This window comes from Podarcis tiliguerta (assembly GCF_965153285.1).
Source record: "Podarcis tiliguerta genome assembly, chromosome: 6".
Classification (NCBI taxonomy): domain Eukaryota; kingdom Metazoa; phylum Chordata; class Lepidosauria; order Squamata; family Lacertidae; genus Podarcis; species Podarcis tiliguerta.
This window is the reverse complement of record NC_139539.1, coordinates 47,844,164-47,868,924: the sequence shown is the minus strand read 5'-3', so window position 1 is coordinate 47,868,924 and position 24,761 is coordinate 47,844,164. Positions and strand designations below refer to the sequence as shown.

The 24,761-nt window shown below is 43.0% G+C and overlaps 1 protein-coding gene across 1 annotated transcript; it reads left to right on the top strand.

Annotated features, from left to right (window-relative positions):
* Positions 1-586: 586 nt before the first annotated feature.
* Positions 587-24,348, top strand: KCNA10 (potassium voltage-gated channel subfamily A member 10). Its single transcript, XM_083446176.1, has 2 exons — positions 587-653; positions 22,580-24,348. The coding sequence occupies exon 2, from the start codon at positions 22,657-22,659 to the stop codon at positions 24,208-24,210; it is 1,554 nt and encodes a 517-aa protein (XP_083302302.1). The 5' UTR covers positions 587-653; positions 22,580-22,656; the 3' UTR covers positions 24,211-24,348.
* Positions 24,349-24,761: the final 413 nt, after the last annotated feature.

The window sequence follows — 24,761 nt, the reverse complement described above, 5'->3', positions numbered from 1 at the left end:
TGGTGCCCACTTTCCTGGGAGGAAATCCCAGTGGAATTTATTTTCAAGGAAATGTTTTTATGGTCTAACTATGGAGCTTATTGGAAATCAATAGGAAATATAAGAATATATGAATGAATGGGTACTTAGGGATTGCCAATTTCTGATCCATGCACAAATCTGGAGTGAAGAGTTCTTTGTATACATATAGATCAACCAATATCTTAGTTGATGGAAGTCTTATCCATGCGGACAATTTATTTCCTAACCTTCTCTGAATCCATAAGTAATTGATTTAATTGTTTCCAAAGTGGTTTAGTCTCAGTGACTTCAGCGAGATTAACCTGGCTTGAGTGCAATTATACTTGCTTAAGTAATTTGTGGATCACATTGCCTGTGTCACTTAAGCGCACAAGAACACCCAGTCTCTGTTTGATGCTGCTCCCGTTTTTGAGAACAATTCCTTTTAAAGCCTATGACAACAAGGAGATAAGATTTCACCAGCATATCGTGTTTCTGAATCTGAGTCTTAGCCAAGGCAAACTCTTTCTAATGCTTATCTTTGTATCGGAGATAACAAGCAGACACCAGTCACATCTGGGCCAATTGGAGATATCTCAGCCTTTCCCATGCAAGCTCCTGCCCCTCAAAAGACCAGCTGAATTGGATCTGAGGTGAGCTGCTGAATATTTATATTGCATTGTTTTTTAAAAGAAGAACCCATTTGGTGGGCAGGGAGAATGATGTGATAGAAACATAACAAGATACAATCAGACAGGGTACAGTGGGTGTAGTAAAACAATCTCTTTTGCAGCAACTCAGTTATTTAAAATGGAACAAAAGCTGTTTACTTAACAATTCTAAATGAAGTATCTTACAATGCCTCCATTTGTGGACCTCAACGCAATAAACCTCAATTTAGGAAAATCCATGTGAATCAGAATTTCCAATAGCTTTTGTTTTTCCTTGTGTTGATATAAATATTCCTACTGTTCATGTTTATTGATGACTTTGCTCTACAAGGCTTTGAATAATTTGCATTGTATTTAAAAAATGGTTGGAATGGTGACTAGTTTTTGTTCAAGTGAAGAAACAAAACTGGGAGAACAACCTTCACAGTATTGTGGCCATAAGGGGAATTCATTAAATTATTCCAATATTATGCAGTCCTATCCTCACATCACAGCATGTTCTTCAAGACTAGGGATGTCAATGTCCACAGTGTGTTGTTATCTGCCTGCTTTATGGACCAGTGGTGGTGATTTTACTGTATGTATATTCTGCCTCTCTTATGGATCAGGCTCTATAAGAAAATTGGGGTCTATCAAATTTAAGGTTGTGCCTGGATCGGTGCACTCAACAGAGACAGGAGGAGGAGGAGCAGCAGCATCTCACACAGCTTTTGGAAGTTTTGTTTCTTTAGTTGAGTTGGAGAACCTTCCAGACCAATGTTCAGGGTAGGTTGGCATGGTGGTGTTATAGTGGGAGGTAGAAGTGGTGAAGATCACCTGGTTCCTACCATTGGTCTCCTCCACTGGCTTGAAAGGGCTTCTACAAATGGAAGTAGCCCTTTCATTTAAAGAAGGGACATCTGGGATCAAAGCCATTGTTTTGGCCACACTTTAATTAAAAGTTGGTAATCAGTAAGGCCCAGATCTCACCTGCAAGCTGACTAGCCCTCTGAAGTCCTTCTTGCTTCAGACAATGGAAGGTGTATGAATGACTGATTTTGGTATGTGATTTAATGAAATTAAACTACTATGCTGCATGAGATTTTGATGTCAATTTGCTCAGATATCTGTGATATCTTTCATTCAATGTAGTGGAATTCTTTCCCACTTTCCAGTGGGCTAGACCATTCCACAATGGAGTGACCTCAGGCAAAGGAGGAAGGAATTCTTAAAAGTTGTTCAGTATTTCATTGTACATCTAGTTGTGTGATCTTGTGTGTGGTATGCAGGGGTGAAAATAGCTGTACCTTCAGTGCAACTATTAAAGAAAGAAAAGTGTTGTGTTCTCTTGGTGTCTTTCAAGATTCTTACCTGCAATGAACATTTAGCTCAGTTGATTAAACCATGGCACTGATAACACCAAGGTCACAGGTTTGATCCCCATATGGGACAGCTGCATCTTCCTGCTTTGCAGGGGGTTGGAGATCCTCAGCGTTCCTTCCAACTCTACAATTCTACGATTCAATGACTCTATCCTGAGAGATCCCAGGGCATTTCATCAGGACCTCTGGTGAGGTTTTGGAACATATTCAAGGCCTCACCATCATACGCTGTGAACTGAGATTGTGCCCAGTGGTTGCATATTGTTAGGATCCAGTCAGGAACGGGACTGCAAGTAGAGACAAAATGGTCAAAAGCCCCTCTACCATCACACTGTGGTTCCAATCTGGTGTGGTGTCCCTGTGCTTAGCTATTGGCAAAAGGGGAAAACAAGCTATGCAAAGCCATAACTATTCAATGGACCAAACTATGTCAATTTTAAATCAGCTTATTTGTCAGTCAATGTGAAACCCCTCCCTTCTTTTCCACTGAAACAGTCCCTACCATCCATCAAACCCACTGACGCATTCTCTCACCTCAATGACTGGGGTCACCCCCACAACATACATTCCAACCACTTAACAGTCATGGTGAATACTGGGAACTGTAGCTTGTTAAGGGTGCCTGGATCTTCAGTACCCTTTAAAAAACGACACTTCCCAGGATTTGGGGGGAAAGCCATGACTGTTAAGTGTTGTGAGTGCCTGCAATGTATGGTGTGAATGTGACCCAAGCTGCAGTGGAGGTCTGGTTCCTAAGCAACAGCAGCAAACTACAAGAAGCCACAGAAAGAGGGAAGGAAGAAGAAGAAGAGGAGTTTGGATTTGATATCCCGTTTTATCACTACCCGAAGGAGTCTTAAAGCAGCTAACATTCTCCTTTCCCTTCCTCCCCCACAACAAACAAACTGTGAGGTGAGTGGGGCTGAGAGACTTCAAAGAAGTGTGACTAGCCGAAGGTCACCCAGCAGCTGCATGTGGAGGAGCGGAGACGTGAACCCGGTACACCAGATTAGGAGTCTACCGCTCTTAACCACTACACCACACTGGCTCGCCTCTCCCCTCCTTTCTCCTCTCCCCTCCAAAATCAGCTGTGCGTACTGCATAGCAGTGTCGAAAGCCAGGCTGAAGTAACCCCTGGGAGTTGTAATTTTTCCAAGAGCTCCTGTAATGTCAGTTGCCTTGGGGAAATTACATTTCCCAGTCTTGTAGCCTGGTGTGCTAAATGGGGAGGGATAGGAATCCTCCTTCCTTCCCTCCCTCTCTCCCTCTCTTTATCTTTCTACCACCCATTGGATCTTAGTGGCATTGAAGAGAATGGAAGAGGAATCAATGAATTGCAGAGTTGAAAGGGATTCTGAGGGTCCAACCCCCTGCAATGTAAGAATCTCAACATGCAGTCCCTAGTTCAAGTGCACCGCATCTTCTGTCCCACGTTCAAACCCAGGTAGAGCCACAAGAAGCTCCTTCCTGACACCTTGGGGGACTGCTTCCAGGTGGTGTAGAGTAGACAATATTGTACAAGGTGGATCAGTGGTCCAGGCAGCTTCTTATGTTCCTACAAGAGGCTTGGGGAATCAGGATGCATTGAAAGTGGGCTGCTTGGGTGGGAGGGAGCAGATTTGAGGTCGGCTGGAAGAGGTGGAAGGAGAATTCAGGGATTACAATATTCACTTGCCAATGAGCTGTGATGAGTCTCCTGAAACTTGCACTTGCGACCCTTGAAATATGAGTTCAGTGACATCACTAACCCTGTTGCAGGTAGTCACCTATATCAGTGAGAATATTGTTTCTAACTAAGTGCCTGCTTAAAAAGCCTTTTGTTGATGAATGCTTGTAATATAAAGTGGTGTGTGTGTGTTTAAGAACAGCATGTTTCCATATTCAAAAGTGAATGTGTGGAATATACAAGATGTGCTAAATATGCAGAGTGGCAATGCCGGTGTTTCTCCAAAGGAAATGAAAACACCTCTGTTGGCTAGATCTGATGTCCTGTGGTACAGCAATTAGAACAGTAATTAGACTATCAAATGTCATAGAACAGAAAATGACAAAAGCTCAGAGTGTGCTACCTTAGAAGTATACTCGGGATGCATTAACATTAATCAGCTAATCTGCTGTGAGGCTTTTCTTCTGCAGGGGATGTTCTGTTGACTTAGAAGTGTTCATGCAAACCACGCTAGCGCCAAAGAGCTTTAACTGATATCACTGGACTTGGATCAGGCTTTGTGTGCAAGTGAGGATGTTTACAGTTAAAAATGAGGGATAGCATTGTGAAAGGGCAGCATTGCAGCCGGGCATCTGGGCCCACGTAGCACCCCGGCTGGCGGGTGGGAGGTTGGCACCCCAGCCCTGACCGCATCACCCCAATCCCATTTCTATCTTTCTCAGAACTGAACCTCATAAGGGTTGACAGTGGTCTCCCTCGATGTTTTCTGTGGTATGGGTGATTCAAGGCCGGCAGCTATATGGTCCCTAAGGGTGAACTTCAGTTTAATTTCAGTCCATGGTAATTTCACATGCGTTCATTCAGAAGTACCATTAAGTCTCATTTTTGCACTGATCTGGGTTTGTTGTTTTTAAAAAGAAACAGGTTGTTTTTAATTTTAAAAAGTATTTAAAATACTATTTAACCGCAAAATATGACTTTTTTTTACCTTAACGTATGCATTTCTAAACATTTTGCCCTAAAATAATGTTGGGACAAGCTTTTCACACATTGGGGTATGTGATTTGAGTCAAGAACTGTATTGTAAAATTTGGAGAAGTGCAAAATCTAAATGACTAATGCAATTGATGTCTTAGTCCAGGTCAGGTCACCTAAACATGCAGAGCAATTGATGTAGTCCTGCTTCTCTAGGGGTAGCTGTTTAAAAGCTTATGGCACAGTGGCTACAAGTGAATGGAGTGGCTATGGGGGTGTTTCCTCCCCTGTGGACTTAACCATGTCACAAGTGCTTCTGGACATAATTAAAGGTACCATGTGATAAGCTTTTTAAAGCAATGTCATCTCCAGGTTCTTGTGGAGGGGGGATGAGGTGGGCTTGTTCCCTACATCTTAGCGAGCCCTTTTGATGCAAACTGCTTTGTGCTAATGGAGCAAGCCTCTGGGAGTGTGCCTTGAAAGGTGGTCGCTGTAACCACACCACCTTTCAGTGCTTGCAGCGATCCCCGTTGAACTTTCCCAGGTGTCAATCACCTGACATTGTGATCTCAGGGGATTGTCTGGTGGGTGGTCCTGCCCGCCGGTCAAAGCTGGCCTGTAGAGGGTCGAGGGCTGACCAATCTGGTTCATGGGCCAGATCTTGTTCCCCACCCCTGAGGTAGGGCTTGAGCAACCCAACTTCAAGAGTCTTCCTAACTGAGTAACACCACTTTGTCTTCATCACTACTTCCCATTGTGGGATCAATCTGCACCATTTAGAAGGAGAGGCAAAGCAAGTGGAGGTTGCTGCCCCTTTTCCTTAATTGCTCTCTGAGTCACTGTTATATTTTGTACCTGAACTGGGAAAAAGAAAAGGGGAGCTGAATGACCTGCAATTTTGTATGTTACCGTAACACTGTTAATAGCTATTTCATGGGATTTGAAAAACAACCAGTGCCAGATGATTCATATACTTTCTGACTAATAGCCAAAATTGCAGCCATCAAAACACAATCTCAAGTACAGTGTTACCTCGGGTTAAGTACTTAATTCGTTCTGGAGGTCTGTTCTTAGCCTGAAACCATTCTTAACCTGAGGTACTTACTTTAGCTGCGCGATTTCTGTTCTCATCCTGAGGTAAAGTTCTTAACCCGAGGTACTACTTCCAGGTTAGCGGAGTCTGCAACCCAAATTGTTTGTATCCCGAGGTGTTTGTAACCCGAGTTACCATTGTATTTGAGAAAAGTGATGAAGAACTGTCTCCTATGTGCTTTGTATATTAAATCAGGCAAATTACTTTAAAAAATGAAGCAAAAAATTGTGATATGCTGCTGTGGCAACTCAGACTTATGTCACCCCATAAAAACCCTGATCCCCAAACAGTGAAAAAGCAGTGTGTTGCGGTGTGTGAGAGAGAAAGAAAGAAAGAAAGAAAGAAAGAAAGAAAGAAACAAACAAACAAAGGGGGTTGCTGTTTCTGAGAGGGTAGGCAAGTTTCTTAGAGGTTCAGGATGTATATGTATGTGAAAGAAATAACCCCCCTGGCTACCTTGTTTAAAATAAGAGTTGTCACCCCCCCTCCAATTTCTAATAAATTACCTGTTGCTTTCAACTCTACCCCCACAAATTGCTGAAGAATTGTCTTCAGCTTAAAAAATTGCAGTGGTATAAACACACTGAAAACATTAAAAAGTAAAAATAAAACTGAAAGGCATGTGCAGCCTTGTCATTTATCCCACACCAAAGTACAGTGGTTCCTCGGGTTAAGAACTTAATTTGTTCTGGGGGTCTGTTCTTAACCTGAAACTGTTCTTAACCTGAAGCACCACTTTAGCTAATGGTGCCTCCTGCTGCTGCCACACTGCTGGAGCACGATTTCTGTCCTCATCCTGAAGCAAAGTTCTTAACCTGCAGCACTATTTCTGGGTTAGCGGAGTCTGTAACCTGAAGCGTTTGTAACCTGAAGCACCTGTAACCCGAGGTACCACTGTACATATCTTTGCCAATAGCCACTAGAACTGTAGAGCCAGTGAACAGGCCACACATCTTACCTCTAGAAGCTACTCTTGTAGACACAAGTCAATATGAGATTCTGGCAGAAGATTCTGGCAGAGAAGGGAAAGCGCATCTCTTCACCATAGTGAATTTGCTGCCACATGATGTGGTGTTGACTAACCACCAGCTTTAAAAATGGGAGTCTTGCCAGTCCTAGTGCTAACAAGGCTCCCATGTGGGATGTGATGCAGCAAAGCAACTTTTCCAAGAAGATGTCCTAGTGAAGAATTTGCGCCCAGGGTCATTTCACCCATTCCAAGCTCTGCCCCTTTCCTTGAGGGATGGAAGGCCTTAAAGGGGCAGGCCTCTAGCTTAGAACCTAGCCCTCCCCCATTCCGAAAAGTTGCTCTGCAAGCATCAGTTGCAATTAATTAAAGGTTTCGTTCTTGCTTTACTGTAATGCTTTCAGGTGCCACTAGGTGGCTCCCTTGACTTCCCCTCTAGAGCATAACTTGAGAGCAACAATAGAATATTCAGAACCATTGGCACTTCACAGAATCATAGCATTGTAGAAATGGAAGGGCCACCCCAAGGATCATCTAGTCCAACCCCCTGCAATGCAGGAATCTCAGCAAGATCATAAATGACAAATGGCCACTTAAATGTTTTCTGACTGCAAGCATACATTGACTGATCTGTAGTGAAACATTTCCTACAGCAATGTATTGTTATGGTGCTGCTTTGCCAGAAAATTTCTGCCATGCTAAAAATGCCCAAGAAACAGAGATCAGAGAGCAGTAATATTGATTTGATTCAACAGGAATCTTTCAGAAGATCTTGTCCTGCCCCCAAGGCTTACTAGATTTCTCATGGGATCAAGTAGATCTAATGGGTCCCCCCTACCCATACTGCCAGCTCAAAACATTTTCTTGCCTAAACTGGAAATTAAATGCATTTGCTAGGGCCAGCACTTTAATAAGTCTGGTTGCACCAATCAGATACCAGTTCTTGTCTCCATTTTGCCTTTAGGGTACAGTGGTACTTCTGGTTGCAAATGGGATCCGTTCCAGAGGCCCATTCACAACGTGAAAAGAGCGCAACCTACAGTGGCGCATCTGCGCATGCGCAGGTTGCGATTTGCCCCTTCTGCGCATGCGCGTGACATCATTTTGCGCTTCTGCGCATGCGTGAGCAGCAAACCCCGGAAGTAACCCTTTCCGGTACTTCTGGGTCGCTGTGGGACGTAACCTGAAAGAACGTAACATGAAGCGGACGTAACATGAGGTATGACTGTACTGTCTTAGCAGGTTGATTTACCCTGCTACAGGGCAGGGCACGGCAGGCCCAGTCCTGCCCAGCTGCGTCCAGCTGCCATATTAATGTCCCACAATTCCCCTGGTGTAGTGCCACTCTGGGACATTATGGGAAATTAAATTGGTGGACAATCTCAATCACTCAGTACTACTTGTTGTATTGCTCAGAGTGCTGCTGCCTGTTTCCACCAGGTAAGCCCCAGTAGGACTGTTCACACAGGACGGAGCCCACCCAGGGTTCACTTTGAACAAGACACCCTCAAATCTAGAGCAGTTTCTGGCCAGACCTTCATTGTCATCTATTCAGGGAGACATCCCACAAAATCTAGTCATCTTCACCAAACCCACTGCCTGCGCATAAAGCAGAAGAGTGGGGAAGGGCTGTGACCCCCACAGCTGGAGAGGCCTTAACCAACTCTGACACCTAGATGATACCTTTGTAGAAGCTGTAGTCTCTGCAGAACCAACTTGGTGCTCCCTCCTCCTTGGTGGAGAATATATAAAGTGGTTCCTGTGTGACTGAGAATCTCAAATCTTCAGAGAGGGCATCAAAACTCCTATCAGGTACCAGGCTGCTCACAGTTCTGCAACTTGTAATATTACTGAGAAAGATCTTTGAGGAGCATACTAAAATACTTGCTGTGAAACAGAGTTCTTGTTTTTCTAGGGCAGGCCCATATGTCATTGTGAAAGCACATGTAGTTTCACTTAACTGACAGCGGGCTCTAATGGCTGATGGTTTTTAGCTGCTTTTTATATGTGGAAAGTCTGCCTTTTAGCTTTGATCTCTGATCTCTCTCGTTATTAAATTACAGGCTGACCCGGTTAATCCACGGTTGATTAATATGCGCTGAATGTCTGGGTATCAGAAAGATTTCCTCTGTCTCATGGCGTGTACTGGGTGTACCAGGTTCTTTGTTAATCTGATTTTTATTTATAAAGCAAAAATCTGAATAAAATGTGCAAACTGGAGGAGGGGATTAAACAAGTCTGGCTGTCGCTGCTCACACAAGAAGACAAGCCTCTGCGCCTGAGGTTTCAAGTTGAAGCAGTTTTGGCAGGCATCAACAGTCCTGGCCGAGAATCTGAGTCGCACAGCGAAGTTCTTCTGTGCCATTCTGGCAGTGCAAGCAGACTAAGAGCCAGTACATCCGCTCTTAAAAGGTCAAATGTTTCAAATCATGGACGAGCTGCAATCTTGCTCAAGCTCCCTCTTCTGATGTTGCACTGCTCATATGAAGCATTCCTGTCTTACAGCAGATATACAGGTCAATACTGATGGTGAGTCAGGAAATATGCTCTCATTATGTTCTCTTGTGCTGAAACTTGATTATTGATGCAAGTTGGCAATAGTTTATTAAGCAAGTTTATATAGAACTTCATGACAGGACTCTAAGCATGGGCCTCCAAGGAGAACTCTTGAGTCTGGTTTGAGTCTACATTTACTTCTCTGTGTCTGGATGCATCACACTTACAATGTAGGTGAAAAATCACACCAAGTGGTGTGGTGGTATTGGCGCAGCTGCAAATTATTTGGCTTCAGGTGCTGTGTGCTGGTCCCGGGGGGGGGGGGTACCGTGAGGCGTGGTCAAAGTCTGGTCCTGGGTCGAGGGTCTGGAGACTGTCCACCAAGGGGGAAGCTGGGTTCAAAACAAAAAGCCGGGCGTGGTCGGGAACTCCGGAAAGACAGGTCTGGGTGCTGGCAGAAACAGGTTTCCAACGTCGTTGCTCCTGCAACCTGGGACCGGGCTGACTGGCCTTTATCTTCTCTGAGGCCAGGGGCGGTCCTGGCCCACAGGTGACCCGCCTCTCCTGGCCTTAAGGCGAGCACTCCTCCTGAGAGAAACCAGTTCCCTCCGCCTCTCTGCCCTGAGCCTCTGCAGCTCAGGAGAGGCTGGAGGGTTACTGGACCCAGGGGGAGGCTCACCTTCCCCTGACAGGGCTGGGAGAGGCGTACCTGTAGGCAATGGGTCCTCAATCACCTCCGGAGCCAGAGTGGATTCATCTGGTGTCTGCTCCTGAGGATCTGGCACAGGTGCAGGTGCTTCAGATTCAAGGCCCTGCCCCAGCTCAGCCGGTCCTGGAGGCGGGGACTCCTGTGTAGGCTGGGATTCCTCCGGTTCAGCCTCTGAATCAGATTCCCAGGCCATCACATGCTGTCTTTGTCATTACTGTGTCCTAAACATCCATCCCTGCCCTGACACCAAAACATATATATAGATTCTTATATCTATGTACCCCCCTACTCCTCTGTGAGCATGTTCATCTTTATAAATTTTCAGAAAGCAACACCAATACAGACATAAGGCAAACTTCTGCTGCGGAGTTGAAGAAATATTTCTGGTCTGTTAAAACTTTCTGAACTCTTATCACCAGCAAAAGAAGCGTCGGCTTCAACTCCCTCCTTTTACCTTCCTACTTGAGTGACTCTGACCTTAGAGGGCAAAACCAACCCATTCACAGGGGCTGCTTCCATGGGCTGTGGGAGGAATGATGAAACATCTAGAAGTGAGGGATCCTCAGAGATCCTGCCCCAGTTTTAAAGGGTTTCAGACAGTGAAAGAGGGCGAAGCCATTGCATTTTCCATCTCCACTTTCTCCACTACTCTGATGTACCTGCAGCTACACCATTATTTCACATCATTACGGTGACTCCATTAAACTAACTTAAAGAACTTCTAGAATCAATCACACAATGGAAAGACCAGACATTCTTTGCAGTTCTCATAATTTTAATAAGCAAAAACAAAATCCACAGAACACTGTGGTTTAAAGGTCATCTTACAGGACATAAGCCAGCAGACTAAAACTAATACTCTTATAATCCCAACAACCTTAATAAAATATTCTTTCCCCCTTTTTAAGGTAATGTTTTATTTTACAAATAATGAACAGCACATAACATCATGGAAATATGACTGGAAACACTGCAGGAGCCTTTTAAAGTTATTGATGCTACTTTAATGAAGTCATTTTAATTAAAAAGCTAGCTGGAAGAGGTGAGTCTTCCAAACCTCTTTGAAGACCAGCACTGATAGGGTCAATTGCATATCGCTGGGAAGAAGGTCATTAAGCTAGGAATCACGTATCACATTAAAAATTGGTCTAGGTTCACTTATTCCTTTAGTGGAGATACATCTTGAAAATAGTAAGAATTGCTCTGTTGGATCAGACTAATAATTGCATCTAGCAGAACATTATGTCTTCTTGGTTAGCTAGATGCCTCTGGGAAGCTTAGTCTGTGTATAGAGGTTCCATGTTTAGCTATCATGGCTAATGGATGTTGATGGGCCTATTCTTTATAAATGTTGCCTGATGCTTCTTCAAAGTTATCTGAACTAGTGTCCATCAGCACAGCTTGCAATAATTGCATGAGTTAATTATGAATTGCATGAAGTGCTTCCTTTTGTGTGTCTTGAACTCACTACCAGCCAATTTCTTGGCAGCAGGAATGCAGCTGGGCTTCTCTGTTCTGATTATTTGTTGTGGCTGTAAAGACATCCAGTATTTCCTCTGTGTTGTCCAAGCAAACACTACACAGTAGTGGAGTTGTTGATACAGAGAAAAATGAATTAACCAACTACAAAGCCATAGTCTTTAAACCGTTGACATGTTTGGTGCTATCCTCTATAAGTTTATTGGCAGATGCTCATTGTCCTTTTGAGAAATGAGGCGTAGTCCATTTTGCTTCTTCATGTGCCAGAAATTCTTTCAATGACAGAATAACATACATAGCTTCCCATGAAACATCTCTGTTGCTTCCACCCTGAAACAGAAAAAAGTATAATCAAAATTAAACTGCAGCTAGAAATAGAACTTGAAATCAGTTGTAACAAATTGTTAAAATCTGGCATGATCACCCAAAGTTGAGTCCTTTTTGGACTCACTGATTTCAGTAAGGGTGAGTTAAGGCAGAATATTGAATTAGAGAAGCCAGTTTTTTTCATGCTTGCAGGTAATACTTGTACTGTGTTACAAGTATATGAATATAATAATGAGTATGTCATATGTTGATTACTTTTGATTAAGATCAAATCAGATTTTAAAAACATCTCACATTCTCAATGCTTAGAATTAAGGTAAAAATCACATTACAAGAAGTACATATAGCTACACAACAACCCTTGGCAATATTTAAAATATTGTTGACCATTCTTCTTCTTTGAAGTGTGTGTGGATTAGCAGAAGAACCATCCATAAATCACCTGGAAAAGATGCAAACCTCACTTGCTCCAACTCTCCCCAGTATAATCTGCTTCATTAGCACATTTTTTTTTTGGGGGGGGGGATGTCACCAGAGGTCAAAACTCAACACTAAATGCTTCAAATGAGGACCAATAGCCAATGTATTTCTTAAATGAGAAACTTCACAGACAAGGCCTTTTAAAGGGAATGATGACCAAGTGTTCCAAATAGCAGCTGACATGTCTGAGCAAGTGGTGCTGAATCTTTACTGCTGGTAGCCTTTTGCCAATGTTAAAGATGATTGGAGGCAGGGCAAGATTTCCTGTTTTTGTCCTCCAGGAAGACTCAGATTGGCTTCAGTGCAACCAGGACCCATAGTTCTCATTGATGAGTGGTGCTAATGGTGGCACTGGCAAGAGACAAACTCTCTCTCTCTCTCTCTCTCTCTCTCTCTCTCACACACACACACACACACACACACAGCCTGGTATAGGTAAGTCTGGATCTTCCTCCCCGCCCAACAGAAAATTACAGATGGCAAGAATACTGGATAATAATAATAATAATAATTAGAATCATAGAATTGTAGAGTTGGAAGGGCCTCAAAGCATCATTTAGTCCAACCCCCAGCAAAGCAGGGATCCTTAATTTATATCATTATATATTTTTTATTTAGTTTTATGTTATTTTTATGACCAAGTTGAGTTGGATACAAACATTTGACCAGAAAGGGGCTCTTACCCAAGCAGTTCCATAAAGGATGGCCACTTATACAGGGCCAAAAAGAGGGGGCGAGAGCCTAGATGGCCTAGATGCAAATTTAGAGATAGTTACTGTAATTTTGATAGAAATACAGTATATCTCACCTTCATGGGGGAGACTGACCAGGAGCCTATGCTATCTGCTATCCAGCTGCTCCCCATGGATGGGCATTTTCAAAGCCCCTGCTCTTCCTTCTTTGAACTAGACTTGGAACAGACAGACCTTCAGTTAAGAGTTTGACCACTGTAAGGTAGGGTACATGGCCAGCCTAGCTCCACGTCATGCATACTTTAAAAGGTTCCTTACATCTGCAGCATGCTGCCTACATGCTGCAGGCTACCTGCAAGGTTCTTCTGCTATATTCTGAGCAGCAGCAACAGCAACCAACAGAACTAGGATCCAGTTTTTGTTAGGCTACAAGAGTTCCAGAAGCAAAGAACTGTTAACAAATAAGGAATAATGCACTGATCCCACCACCCTTCACAACTCCATTAATTATGACTACCTGCTCAGGTGTAAGACCACCACCTCCTAGGGAACACATTAATTGTGTTCCCTATCCTACTCCTCTTCAGACAGACTCCAGAGGTTTGACAACATCAAATCAGATACAACAATCGAATCACAGCAACAAAAACTGATAAAAACTAAACAGCAGCATTAAACAACAGAAATAAATATTGTTGTTTAGTCATTTAGTTGTGTCCGTCTCTTCGTGACCCCATGGACCAGAGCACACCAGGCACTCCTGTCTTCCACTGCCTCCTGCAGTTTGGTCAGAAATAAATATGCAGCCTCATAATGACAACAGCAGATATGTAGGTGAAAATACGTAGGGCTTTAAAAGCCATATAAATTGTTCTGGCTGTGAAAATACTGATTAATATAGGCACATGAAAGTGCACATTTAGTGAAGCAGTACTTATTAAAACGCCCATTACTTTCTTTGAATTATCATTTGTTATGTTTCATAAACTTTGGTAACATAGCCAATTTTAGTAACCAGCTGTCATATTCCATGCATGTGAAATATGTAACTTTGTATTACACAATTAATTTATTCTGCTGAATTCTAATAACTACTGAGCTTTATATATAGGAACCCTATACTTAAAAAAAAAAATCCAAGAGATGTATCTAACTTGTGGAACTCACTGCAACAGTATGATACCGAGGCAAAGAAGTTAACAGGATTAAGGGAGGGCAAATATTAGCTAAGTGTATAAATAGTGAGCTTAATCCACAGCTTCATTATAGAAGTCATTTCCTTTATTTATTTATTTGCAAAGGATATAAACGCTCACGGCGTTATGGCTTGAGTCATAACAGCTGTCTGAAAGGCACTGACCACTATCTGTGGCAGGAACCTGGACTAAAATGAGCTGCTTGTGGGATTCAGAGTGGCTACGGCTGCCTCAAAGTGAGTGTGAGCGCACCCTAGCTAAAGAAGCCTACTGTCCTCATGGTCTCAGGCGAGAGGTAGGCACACCTAACTGAGTGTTTATTAATCTTTGCTTTTGTTCTTCGTGTTGAGATCAGGTCTCTGGGCTGAGATGTTAGAGGGTCCTTTAGAAAGTCTGTGAGCAAGCTCTCTGCCTGGTACCCTCTCCATTGAGAAATACTGAGTAGCATCAGGGATTAGCTGCAATATCTGAGCAAAAGGCCTCAGAGGGGCCTGGGATCATTCTGAAGGCTGCTTCCCACGTTAAGGTGTTTGGGTGTAACTGCTGAACGTTTACATGCACACCTGAGCAAGTAGTACATGCAGACGAGGGACAGGTGATTCCGCCACTTGTAATATGCAGATACATCTGCCAAGGAAAGGGGGAATTGACTCTTGTTCCTGACTCTGTATGCACATGTAGTGGCAAGTGTTCCTGAGGTTTTCCTCTTCCCCGCTGTTATTGTGCATCGGGTTGTCATGTCACCTTTAAAACTCTGAAGCACCAAGACTGCAGGATGCAGCCACTGGGTCTCCCACATCATTCTTCACCTCACTGCCAAATGAACCAAGGCGTAACCTGGGATAGCTCAGTTGGCAGATCATGAGACCCTTAATCTCAGGTTCGTGGGTTCAAGCCCCATAGTGGCCAAATTATTCTTACATTACAGGTCGTTGGACTAGTCAGGATATTATTATTATTATTATTATTATTATTATTATTATTATTAATTACCTCCATGTTCCCTTCCAACTCTACAATTCTATAGTAAGTATGTGCAGCTCACATTTGTTCTGCTTCCTCTTTCCTCCTCTTCACTTGTTGTGTTCACCTTTGAAATTTAGATTGCAAGCGCCTTGGGGCAGGGATCTCTCTCGTTTGCTTCTTTGAAGTGCCTTGCAGACTGATGATGCTATGTAAGAGCTGGTGTAGCATCATAGCTAAGAAGAGTGTGAACAATGAACTTGGATGTCCCTGGTTCTAATCTTGCCCCAGCCATAGGCAAGCTACTGCTTCTCCTAACCTCTCCCCTCACCTGCCATTTGGGGATAGCATAAGGGCAGAATACAACCCTTTGCATGCAAAAGCTCCCAGGTTTGATCCCTGGCATCTTCAGGTAGGCCCAAGAAAGACCCCTGTCTGAGAGCTACTACCAGTCTGTGTTTTTTGTTTTTTAACAAATTTTTATTGGTTTTTAAACAAATACAGATACAATAACTATTAAACACTTATCCAGCAATACTGAGGTAGGTGGACCAATGGCCTGATTTGGGGCAAGGCAGCTTCCCATGTTTGAATGAAAATAATATAACTGACCTACCTTGCAGGGTGGTTGTGGGATATATATATATATATATATATATATATATATATATATATATATGCCACCAAATCTTGCATTCACTGCTTACTTATGAATTCCTGATGACTGAGAGCCACACATGTACTTGAAATGCCCTTTATGCTAATAACCATTACATAAATAACTGATTATAATAAAACAATTTCTCCATGTGTGCCCTGGTCCTCTCCCCCATGCCGTGAGTCTGGAGTCCTGCTGGCTACAGCACATGGAACAGAAGGGTGGATGACATGAACAGCTGTGGAATGGGGCAGGGGGTGCAGTGGGCGGCTAGTCTAGCTCAGTACCTTTAAAAGATATAGTTTCCGGATAAGGATTGGCTGTAAATATCAACAGGAAAGGAATGAAGTCATATTCAAAACAAAACACCACATATTGAAGGAACACAAAACATCCTTTCAACACTGATGTGCAACTTCCTCAGACCTGTTTGTTGTAACAGGGCGCATTATGAGAGGGTTTGGGAAAATCATGCACGTTTTCTGTTTTGAAACCTGGCAGAGTACATTATGCTCCTCGTGAGGGACAGGGAAATGCTCCAGCTTTTCCTCCCGTGGTGCACATGGGAGCTCGTTGGAGTAAATGTATTCCTGTCTAGACTACAAGGATATCAAATATTGCAGGCGGGATGATTCTATAAGCAGTTTAGGGTGATCATATTGAAGGAGTGGAATGGGATAAGAGATGAGATTGTCCCGGAGGTTATTTGATCTTACCTGCCATTTCCACCAAGCCCGGCTACTTCAGCAACATCTTTCAAAGGCGACTTTGCTGCGTCTCGAGCGTTAACTGTACTTCTCAGCTCCTCTTCCCGAAGCCAGCCGGACAATAAGATGAAAGTCTTCTTTTTCTTTTCTTTTCTTCTTCCCATGAAAAACAGGGGGGTAAAGTTTTGGGCTACAGCACCATATGCTACTGCAGCCTCTTAGGTACCAGCTATCCGGATGTAAAGTTAATAAAATAGAAGAGAGCCGTGTCAGTTACATTGCCTGCCTCCTGCTTTTATCCTATTCGGAAGAACTTAGCAAAGGCAGATGTGAATTATCTTTTTCCCCTCTTCTAAGTTTTTTTTTTTAAAATTTGAAATATTATTGTAAAATTGTTTCATGTGACAGATGCATTGAGCTTTGGTGGGTCTCAGCCTTGTACCGGTAAGTCCTGAGGCTAAGTATATTACAGAGGGTTACTTGCTTTTAAAAACTCACTGGTCATCTTGACTAAGCAATCGGGCTGGGGTGAGGTGGGGACAAAATGATGCACTGCTGCATCTATTTTGCTGCTTTCCCCCCATTTACAGTGAGTTTTAGTCACTGAAGAAACCCGAGAGCTCCTTCTTCTCTGAAGCGAGACCAATTTTATGTAACTGCATTTTGGGATGGGACAAGGGCAAGAGCTTGTTTGGTGGGGGGGAAGGAAGAGAAAGCACAGCATAAATATACTAATTTACAAAGAGAATGTGATGGGAGAAACACTCTACCTCCTAAAATGACCTTTATTTTTTTCCGGCAGAGGATTTAAGATAAAGAGTATTAGTTAATCAGATTCTGGGAAGCAGCTGTTGGATGATTTACAGAGAGGAGTAAATGAGACAACTTTGCATTTTGAAATCAATGCTGAAAACTAAGTTATATGTTGCATGTTTCCTTGTGGCTTTGCAGTTACATTGTACTTTTATTTTCTGAAAAGGAAACCAACTAATACCCTTAAATAGTCCATGAATAGGGCCAGCAGCCCCTGGCTTCCTTTGTTAGTTTTTTTTGCAGTTAGCTATGAGTAAGTTTTGCAATTAGCTTTAAAGCTAAAGTGTGCATTTTCATACATTAGCAACAAGAAAAATACAGTGGAAAATAGAAGCATGTCCACATGACTACTGGTGTTCCCGTGTTTGCCTTTGATGCATTCATTTATGGCAGAGCAGAGTATGGTACTGATCAATGTTGATCCTACGATAATCTGCACAGCAGGTGCAAATGGAACAGTTAGGATGTTCTCCTATGCTGTATTATTGAGCCACGGCAATCCACATGGCCAATAATGTTTCCATAATGCATACTAAAGAAGTTAATCCTGCTTAGTAGAGCTTAATTAAAAGTTTCTTCCCTGCAGCATCTTCCCATTTTCTTGCTTCCTCTTTGATGCAGCGGGGGGTATGTGATGCCTGTTAGTTACTCAGCTTCTGTTCCCGCTATATAAGTTCATGCCTGGGTGTAAGTATGAATATTGATTTCCTTGCATTATTTGAAATATTGCTATTTTGCTATGGAATTTAAAAGAAGTAAAGTAGTGGAAGGAAACCAGTACTTAAATCCATCCAAGCAGGTAAAAAGGTAAAAAACTGTGTTGCAGCGAACAGGAAGAGATAGCAAATGAGCAGAAGCTGCAAATAGGAAGCTTTTAATTAAAAGGTACAGTATCCCTCAATTGCGTCAAAAGAACTTTGCATGTGCACACATACAAGCTAGCACAGAAACTATGTTTTATTCCCCCCAACCCCAGTGGTGGACCTTGACACCTCAAATTTCAGTGCTGCCCTGTGTGATGCCAAAATCTGGCACCGCCTCCTACCTCTTACCTTCCATTGGATGTCAATAGTTGTGGCGCCTGCCGCAGCACCCCAGAAGTTGCACACCCAGTGCGACCAAACCAGTCGCTCTCCCCTAGATTCACCTTTGCTCACCCCAAAAGAGCAACAACAACTGGCCTGAGAAATATAGATTAAAAACAGTGTGTGCTTGTGTGTGTAACTAGAAGGCTGGGCCTCAACGTCTTGATTCTTCATAAAATATGAGTGTGCAAAGGATGGCAATTCAAGAGAAAAGGGCTCATGCAGCGCAATCTATGACTGTGGTCTCCATATTGCTCCCATTCATTCCAATGGGACTTGGGCAAGAGACTTCTTTAGCCCTGTGGAACGCCCTCCCACCAGATGTCAAAGAGAACAACTACCAGACTTTTAGAAGACATCTGAATGCAGCCCTGTTTAGGGAAGCTTTTAATGTTTGATGCATTACTGTATTTTCATATTTTGTTGGAAGCTGCCCAGAGTGGCTGGGGAAGCCCAGCCAGGTGGGTGGGGTATAAATACATTATTATTATTATTTATTATATTGTGCCCATAGTCTACAATGTGCAAAACATAAGCAGTTCTGCAGTGGAGCAGTGCACCAGGGAGGCCACATTCCTTGTGAATGATGAGCAAAAGGAAGACCACATCTATTGCGTCCTTGGACCCCAGAACCCCCCTAAATGTTCCCTTTTAAGATGATAGCATTTGAAGGCCGTTTTGCTCAGGTGTATAGAAAGGGTGATCCAAGACCATACATGGGGAAAATGAGTGGGGAGATGTTTGTAAGTGTCATTTCACATAATGGACACAGCTGCAATTACTCAAGTTGGAAACAGTTTCATATCAGCAGTTTCATTGGCACATGAGTCTGGTTGTCTGGTGGTTCTAGAACTTCACCTGCCATTCGCCATTCTCAGACAATGGTGTATTGTATTACTATCTTGAGAGAGTGCAGCAATAGTGGCGACGGCAAACTGTAACCAATACACACAGATAAGACTCATCAGTCATTTGTACATACACAGGCTGAACAAGCTCTGCTTTCCTCCATTAAGGGGAGAGCTGTGGCTAATTTGGTGTGCTCTGAAACATCATCATCATCATCATCATCATCAAAGTATTGCTTTTGCATAGTAAGAGGGTAACAGAGCTCTGTGGCATCTGCAGATGGATGCAAAGTGACTGCTTTCAGTAACAATAGCTTTTCCCTTTGTGTTGCCGGTGTTGCCAAGGCAGAGTAATGCAGCAGATTTTGGATTCCATCAAAGCAGCAATCAAGAAGCTCTGTTCTATGGACCTAACAATGTCCTGCAGCACCTCCTGCATTTTGCTCATGCTCCGATTTGGCCCAGGCTATGCCCACCTGGTGCTCTGTGATGCCAGGTGTATGTATGACAGAAGATGATGCGGTGCAAAATTAAAAGAAAAGAAAACTAGGAGTTTGCTACTTGAGTTCCGAATGTTTTGAATTGTGACAGAAAATGAAACAAATTAAAAAAGCACTGAATTTTCCAAGCTGGTAAGGAAGAATTGGGAGCCTGCTTAGAGAGACTATGTGCCATTCTTCCTTTGAAGCCATGGGTTGAAAAGGAAGAATCTGTGCAGCTGTGACTTTATTTATTTATTTTTTAACTCAAGCTATAGCTTTAAAGGAATAATCAGGCGCGCTCCTGATACTTTCTTTGTAGTCACAGGTTTTAATTGGAACCGCCTGATGTCCTATGGCATCAGATGACTGGCAGATGGGCGACCCCACTACCTGTCAAAGTGGCTCATGGAGGGATATTCAGTTCTGGATCCCCATCCTTGTATTAAAGAGAGCCATATACAAATATATGCACACGCATCTACATGCATGACCACACACCCAGTGCAAAAAAAAAGCCAGTTCTAGCCACTAGAACTGCACACAGACATCAAGTTTTTTAAAATTCTTATTTTGCTCCCAAATATGCTGGGTGGAGGGAACTATGGTTACACAACTCTGAATAGTGTACATTCTTCATATCTGTTTCTATGTACTCCTGTAGAGGAGGGATTGGGGTCATTTAGGAGTGGTCAGTGAGACAGACCAGGGCTACAGAGCTGCCCTCCAAACACTAGTGTTACTGCCATTTTCTGGAACAGTGTAGAGGTGTAACAAAGAGGCAGTGAGATTAGGGGCTTCTCAGGCGCCCCAGTAGAACCACTCCAGTGCTCCTTCTCAGTGTACCAGATAATTTTGACTATACCAAAATAAAAATGGTGCATAGCAAATACAATTCCTAGATCTTGACTACTCCCCACCCCTCCTCCGGGGCTAGGGGCAGAGGGGAAATTTGATTTTGTTCTCATTTTAATGAGAAACTACCTAATTCCCACTTCTCAAGCCAATGTATGAATTGAAACACAGCAATTTTCACTTTTCTGAATTTTGCAATACAGTTCTCCAACAAAACAATATTGGGGAGAAATGTGCATAAAATGCATGTATTAATGGAAATAACATTTTAAACACATTCAATTACAGAAAATTGGTTGCAGAAATGTGTATATTAGACAAAAGTTGCACATCAAAATGTGTTCATTGAAGGACATTTGCATTAAAATGCATAAAATTTTTCATGAGGATTCCCCCCCCCCAGAAGTGTGAAGAACTGAATTTTAAAATGGGGAAAATGGGAAAGGTAGATAACCAAAACTGACAGATTTGTCCATTCCTATTTGGGATTGTAGCAGCTAGAGATAGCATGCTGAGGAGGGTGGCTTTGTCCCATGTCACTTGGGAATATCAGGAATTAACCTCCATGATCAAGGGTGTGCTACATCACATTTTATACTTAAGACAGTTATCTCTGAAGTTCAGCCATATTTCTCAAGCACAATCATGACATCATTTGCTTTCTACAGGAAAAATCACAAGAGTAAATGTACGGTGTTCAGGCTACAATCCTATATTCATTTATCTGGATGTAGGTCTGATTGAACTCCATGGGACTTTGTGTAAGTACATTTACAATGGTGCTGTCTGTGCTGGGAAAATAGTCACAAAAAGGTGCAGACATGGGAGGAAATGGTTTGGCTTCTCTCAAACAAGCACCACACAGAACTAAAAATCAGATTCCAAAGTCAGATTGTCAGAACTTTGGGTGTCTACAAACCAACAGAGAATTTGGAAAGCTGAGCAAAACATTTCTAGTACAAAAATCAACCCCCTCCCAAATTTGTTTCAGCACTTTTGCTCCTCTTTTTTATCCCAGTTATAGAGGAGTGCCATACTTTTCGATAATTGTAGTAGCACAAATTGCTTTCTCAAAACTATCCATACTTCATTGTAATGCTATAAACCCCTTTCCAGATTATTTTTGGACCACTCAGATACTGGCATCTCTGGGGTGCCATGAGTTTAAATCCAAGTTTGTGTGATTTTGGTCCTGCTATTAAATTGCTTTGTTGTTGTTGTTATAGTAGTAGTAGTAGAAAAAAATGCATTGTGTGTCCAGTCCAGTGCTCACAATGGCCTTTACTAGTGGCAACTGATTTCCTTCTTCTTGAGGCTTTGATGATTGCTCTGAGCCCATGGGGAATAACCCTCCCATGAATCACTCCCATGAGTTTCTGCTCCCAGACATATGGGAAATGGGCTTTGTTACCAGAAGAAGCTGAACATCTGCATATTGCCCTCTTAGCATTTTGTCACATGGAAGCATGCAAAATTTGCAGCTTCTGCTTGTTTTGAAGAAGCCAGAGCAATGCATTTCCCATATGTTTGGGAGCAGAAACCATGATGGGGGGGGGCAGCTGCAGTAAGCAAGTTAAGACTGAACTCATCCAAACTGGCCACTGAGGGTTCTGTTGCTTGCCCTACTCTGCTCTACCCCAAACAAGGAAAGGGGAAAAGCAGGTCCTAAAAAGATGCTAAGAAATTAAATATTAAGGTCCTCTTTTCCTGCCCCAAGGATCTTTGCTTTGAAACTCTTATAGGGATAACCTACAGTGACTGGGAAAAGAGCAGAGGCGCTGGATTTCTGGAAACCATCCAAGACATTGCCCCTGTAAAACCCTATAACCTTCAGCGCTGTGCTGGGAGGTGTTGCAGAAATAACGAGTGCATGCAAAACACCTACTCGAATCCTCCCTTGAAGGGATAATAGCAGCAGTACTAAGTTAATAGCATTAAAAGTAATTAATTCTGTTTGTTTGAAGATGAGTTACCCTGGACTCAGTTTGATTTCATTCTTTGCGAGCAAGCGACACATAGACATAAAATCCTCTCGGTCTCTCTGTCTGTTCACTTGCAGATCATCATAGCGTGGGAAAGACGCAAGCTGCCGGTATCTAACCTCGGGATTTATGCCGCTAATCTGATTACCCCCATATGATGGACGTGTCCACTTGGAAAGAAATGGAGGTGGCACTGGTTAGTTTTGACAACCCCGACGAGGTAGCGGAAGAGCCTTGTTTTTCAAATGACCTCAGGGCTGCTGGCCAATCGCACAAAGGGCATCCCAGCTGTACCAGCCTCCTGTCCAACTGGAGAATTCTCATCAACAGTGAGAACACAAACAATGAGACCATATTCTCCAAATTGTCTACTGAGTTCAGTGACCACCTGGGCTTGGAGAATGTGGGCATGGATGAGGGCGACCAGAGAGTCATCATAAACATTGCTGGGCTGAGGTTTGAGACGCAGCTCAAGACTCTTGATCAGTTTCCAGAAACCCTTCTTGGAGATCCTGAGAAGAGGATACACTACTTTGATTCCATGAGGAACGAGTACTTCTTCGACAGAAACAGGCCTAGCTTTGATGGGATACTCTACTACTATCAATCGGGAGGAAAAATCCGGCGCCCAGCCAACGTCCCTATAGATGTCTTTGCTGACGAGATCATTTTCTATGAGCTGGGCGAAGATGCCATGGACCAATTCAGAGAGGATGAAGGCTTCATCAAGGACCCTGTCACTCTTCTGCCAACCAATGACTTTCATAGGCAGTTTTGGCTGCTGTTTGAGTACCCTGAAAGCTCTAGTGCAGCCAGAGGGGTGGCTTTGGTCTCGGTTCTGGTTATTGTCATCTCTATTATCATTTTCTGTGTAGAGACCTTACCTGAGTTCAGAGATGAGAGGGAGATCAAGGACCTCAAGGCTGAAGCTAACAATCTAACCAAAGCCATTGCGGTCCCTAATACCTTCACAGACCCCTTCTTTGTGATAGAAACTGCCTGCATCGTCTGGTTCTCCTTTGAGTTGTTTGTCAGATTCATTGTTTGTCCCAGCAAGGCTGAGTTCTTCAAGAATATTATGAACATCATAGACATTGTGTCCATCATTCCTTACTTTGTGACCCTCACCACGGAGCTGATTCAACAGACTGAGCTAAACGGCCAACAGAACATGTCCCTGGCCATTCTCAGGATTATTCGCCTGGTGAGGGTCTTCCGTATCTTCAAGCTTTCCCGGCACTCCAAGGGGCTACAAATCTTAGGACAGACCCTCAAAGCCAGCATGAGGGAACTGGGCTTGCTCATCTTCTTCCTTTTCATTGGGGTCATCCTGTTTTCTAGTGCCATCTACTTTGCAGAGGTGGACGAACCACAGTCACATTTCTCCAGCATACCTGATGGCTTCTGGTGGGCTGTGGTCACCATGACGACTGTTGGCTATGGAGACATGTGTCCTATCACCCTGGGGGGAAAGATAGTGGGGACTTTATGTGCTATTGCAGGGGTGCTCACCATTGCACTTCCTGTGCCAGTCATTGTCTCCAACTTTAACTATTTCTACCATAGGGAGACAGAGAATGAGGAGAGACAAGTACTACCTAGGGAGGTAGAAAGAATACTCACCGGTGTGGTTACAGGGAATGGGAGTATGGACTCCCTGAACAACACAAATGAAAATTGTTCTCAAGACAAGACAAAAAAATATTGAGCAGTCACAGAAGATAAAAGCCTTGAAGGGTCTAAGGGTCTCTGACTGACCGATTGATAAACCATGTCTACTGTGTAACTCAATCTCTTTTTTTAAAAACAGCAACAACAACTTGGTTTGGGTTTTCCAGTCTTTCATTTTTGCTATCTGACTTCTTGTGACTTTTCGAATAAACAGAGTATTTCTTATCTCTCTTCCTTGATCCTCTGTCTCTTTTTATAACCAAGTGCTAGGCTGTCTCACATTTGTTTCTTTGCTTTGAGGTCAATACTTGTTCCCTAATGTGAGAATTTATTATCAATGTTTTGTTTTTGCTTTGTTTTATAAACAAGCTCTTTCCTTTAATCCTAGGTTGGCCATAGATACTTTGGGTGCCTCCTCTACACAAATGGGGTTATTGTTGATTGAAATTAACAACAAGAAAAATTTAAACTGATCTTTGTTTTAATTGCTATTAGTCTAGATGAAGTAGCAGGAATTTGACTATTGTGCCAAAATGCAGTTGCTGCAACTCCTTGCAACAGGAAAGCTTCCTGCTGCCCTTTTTGTCA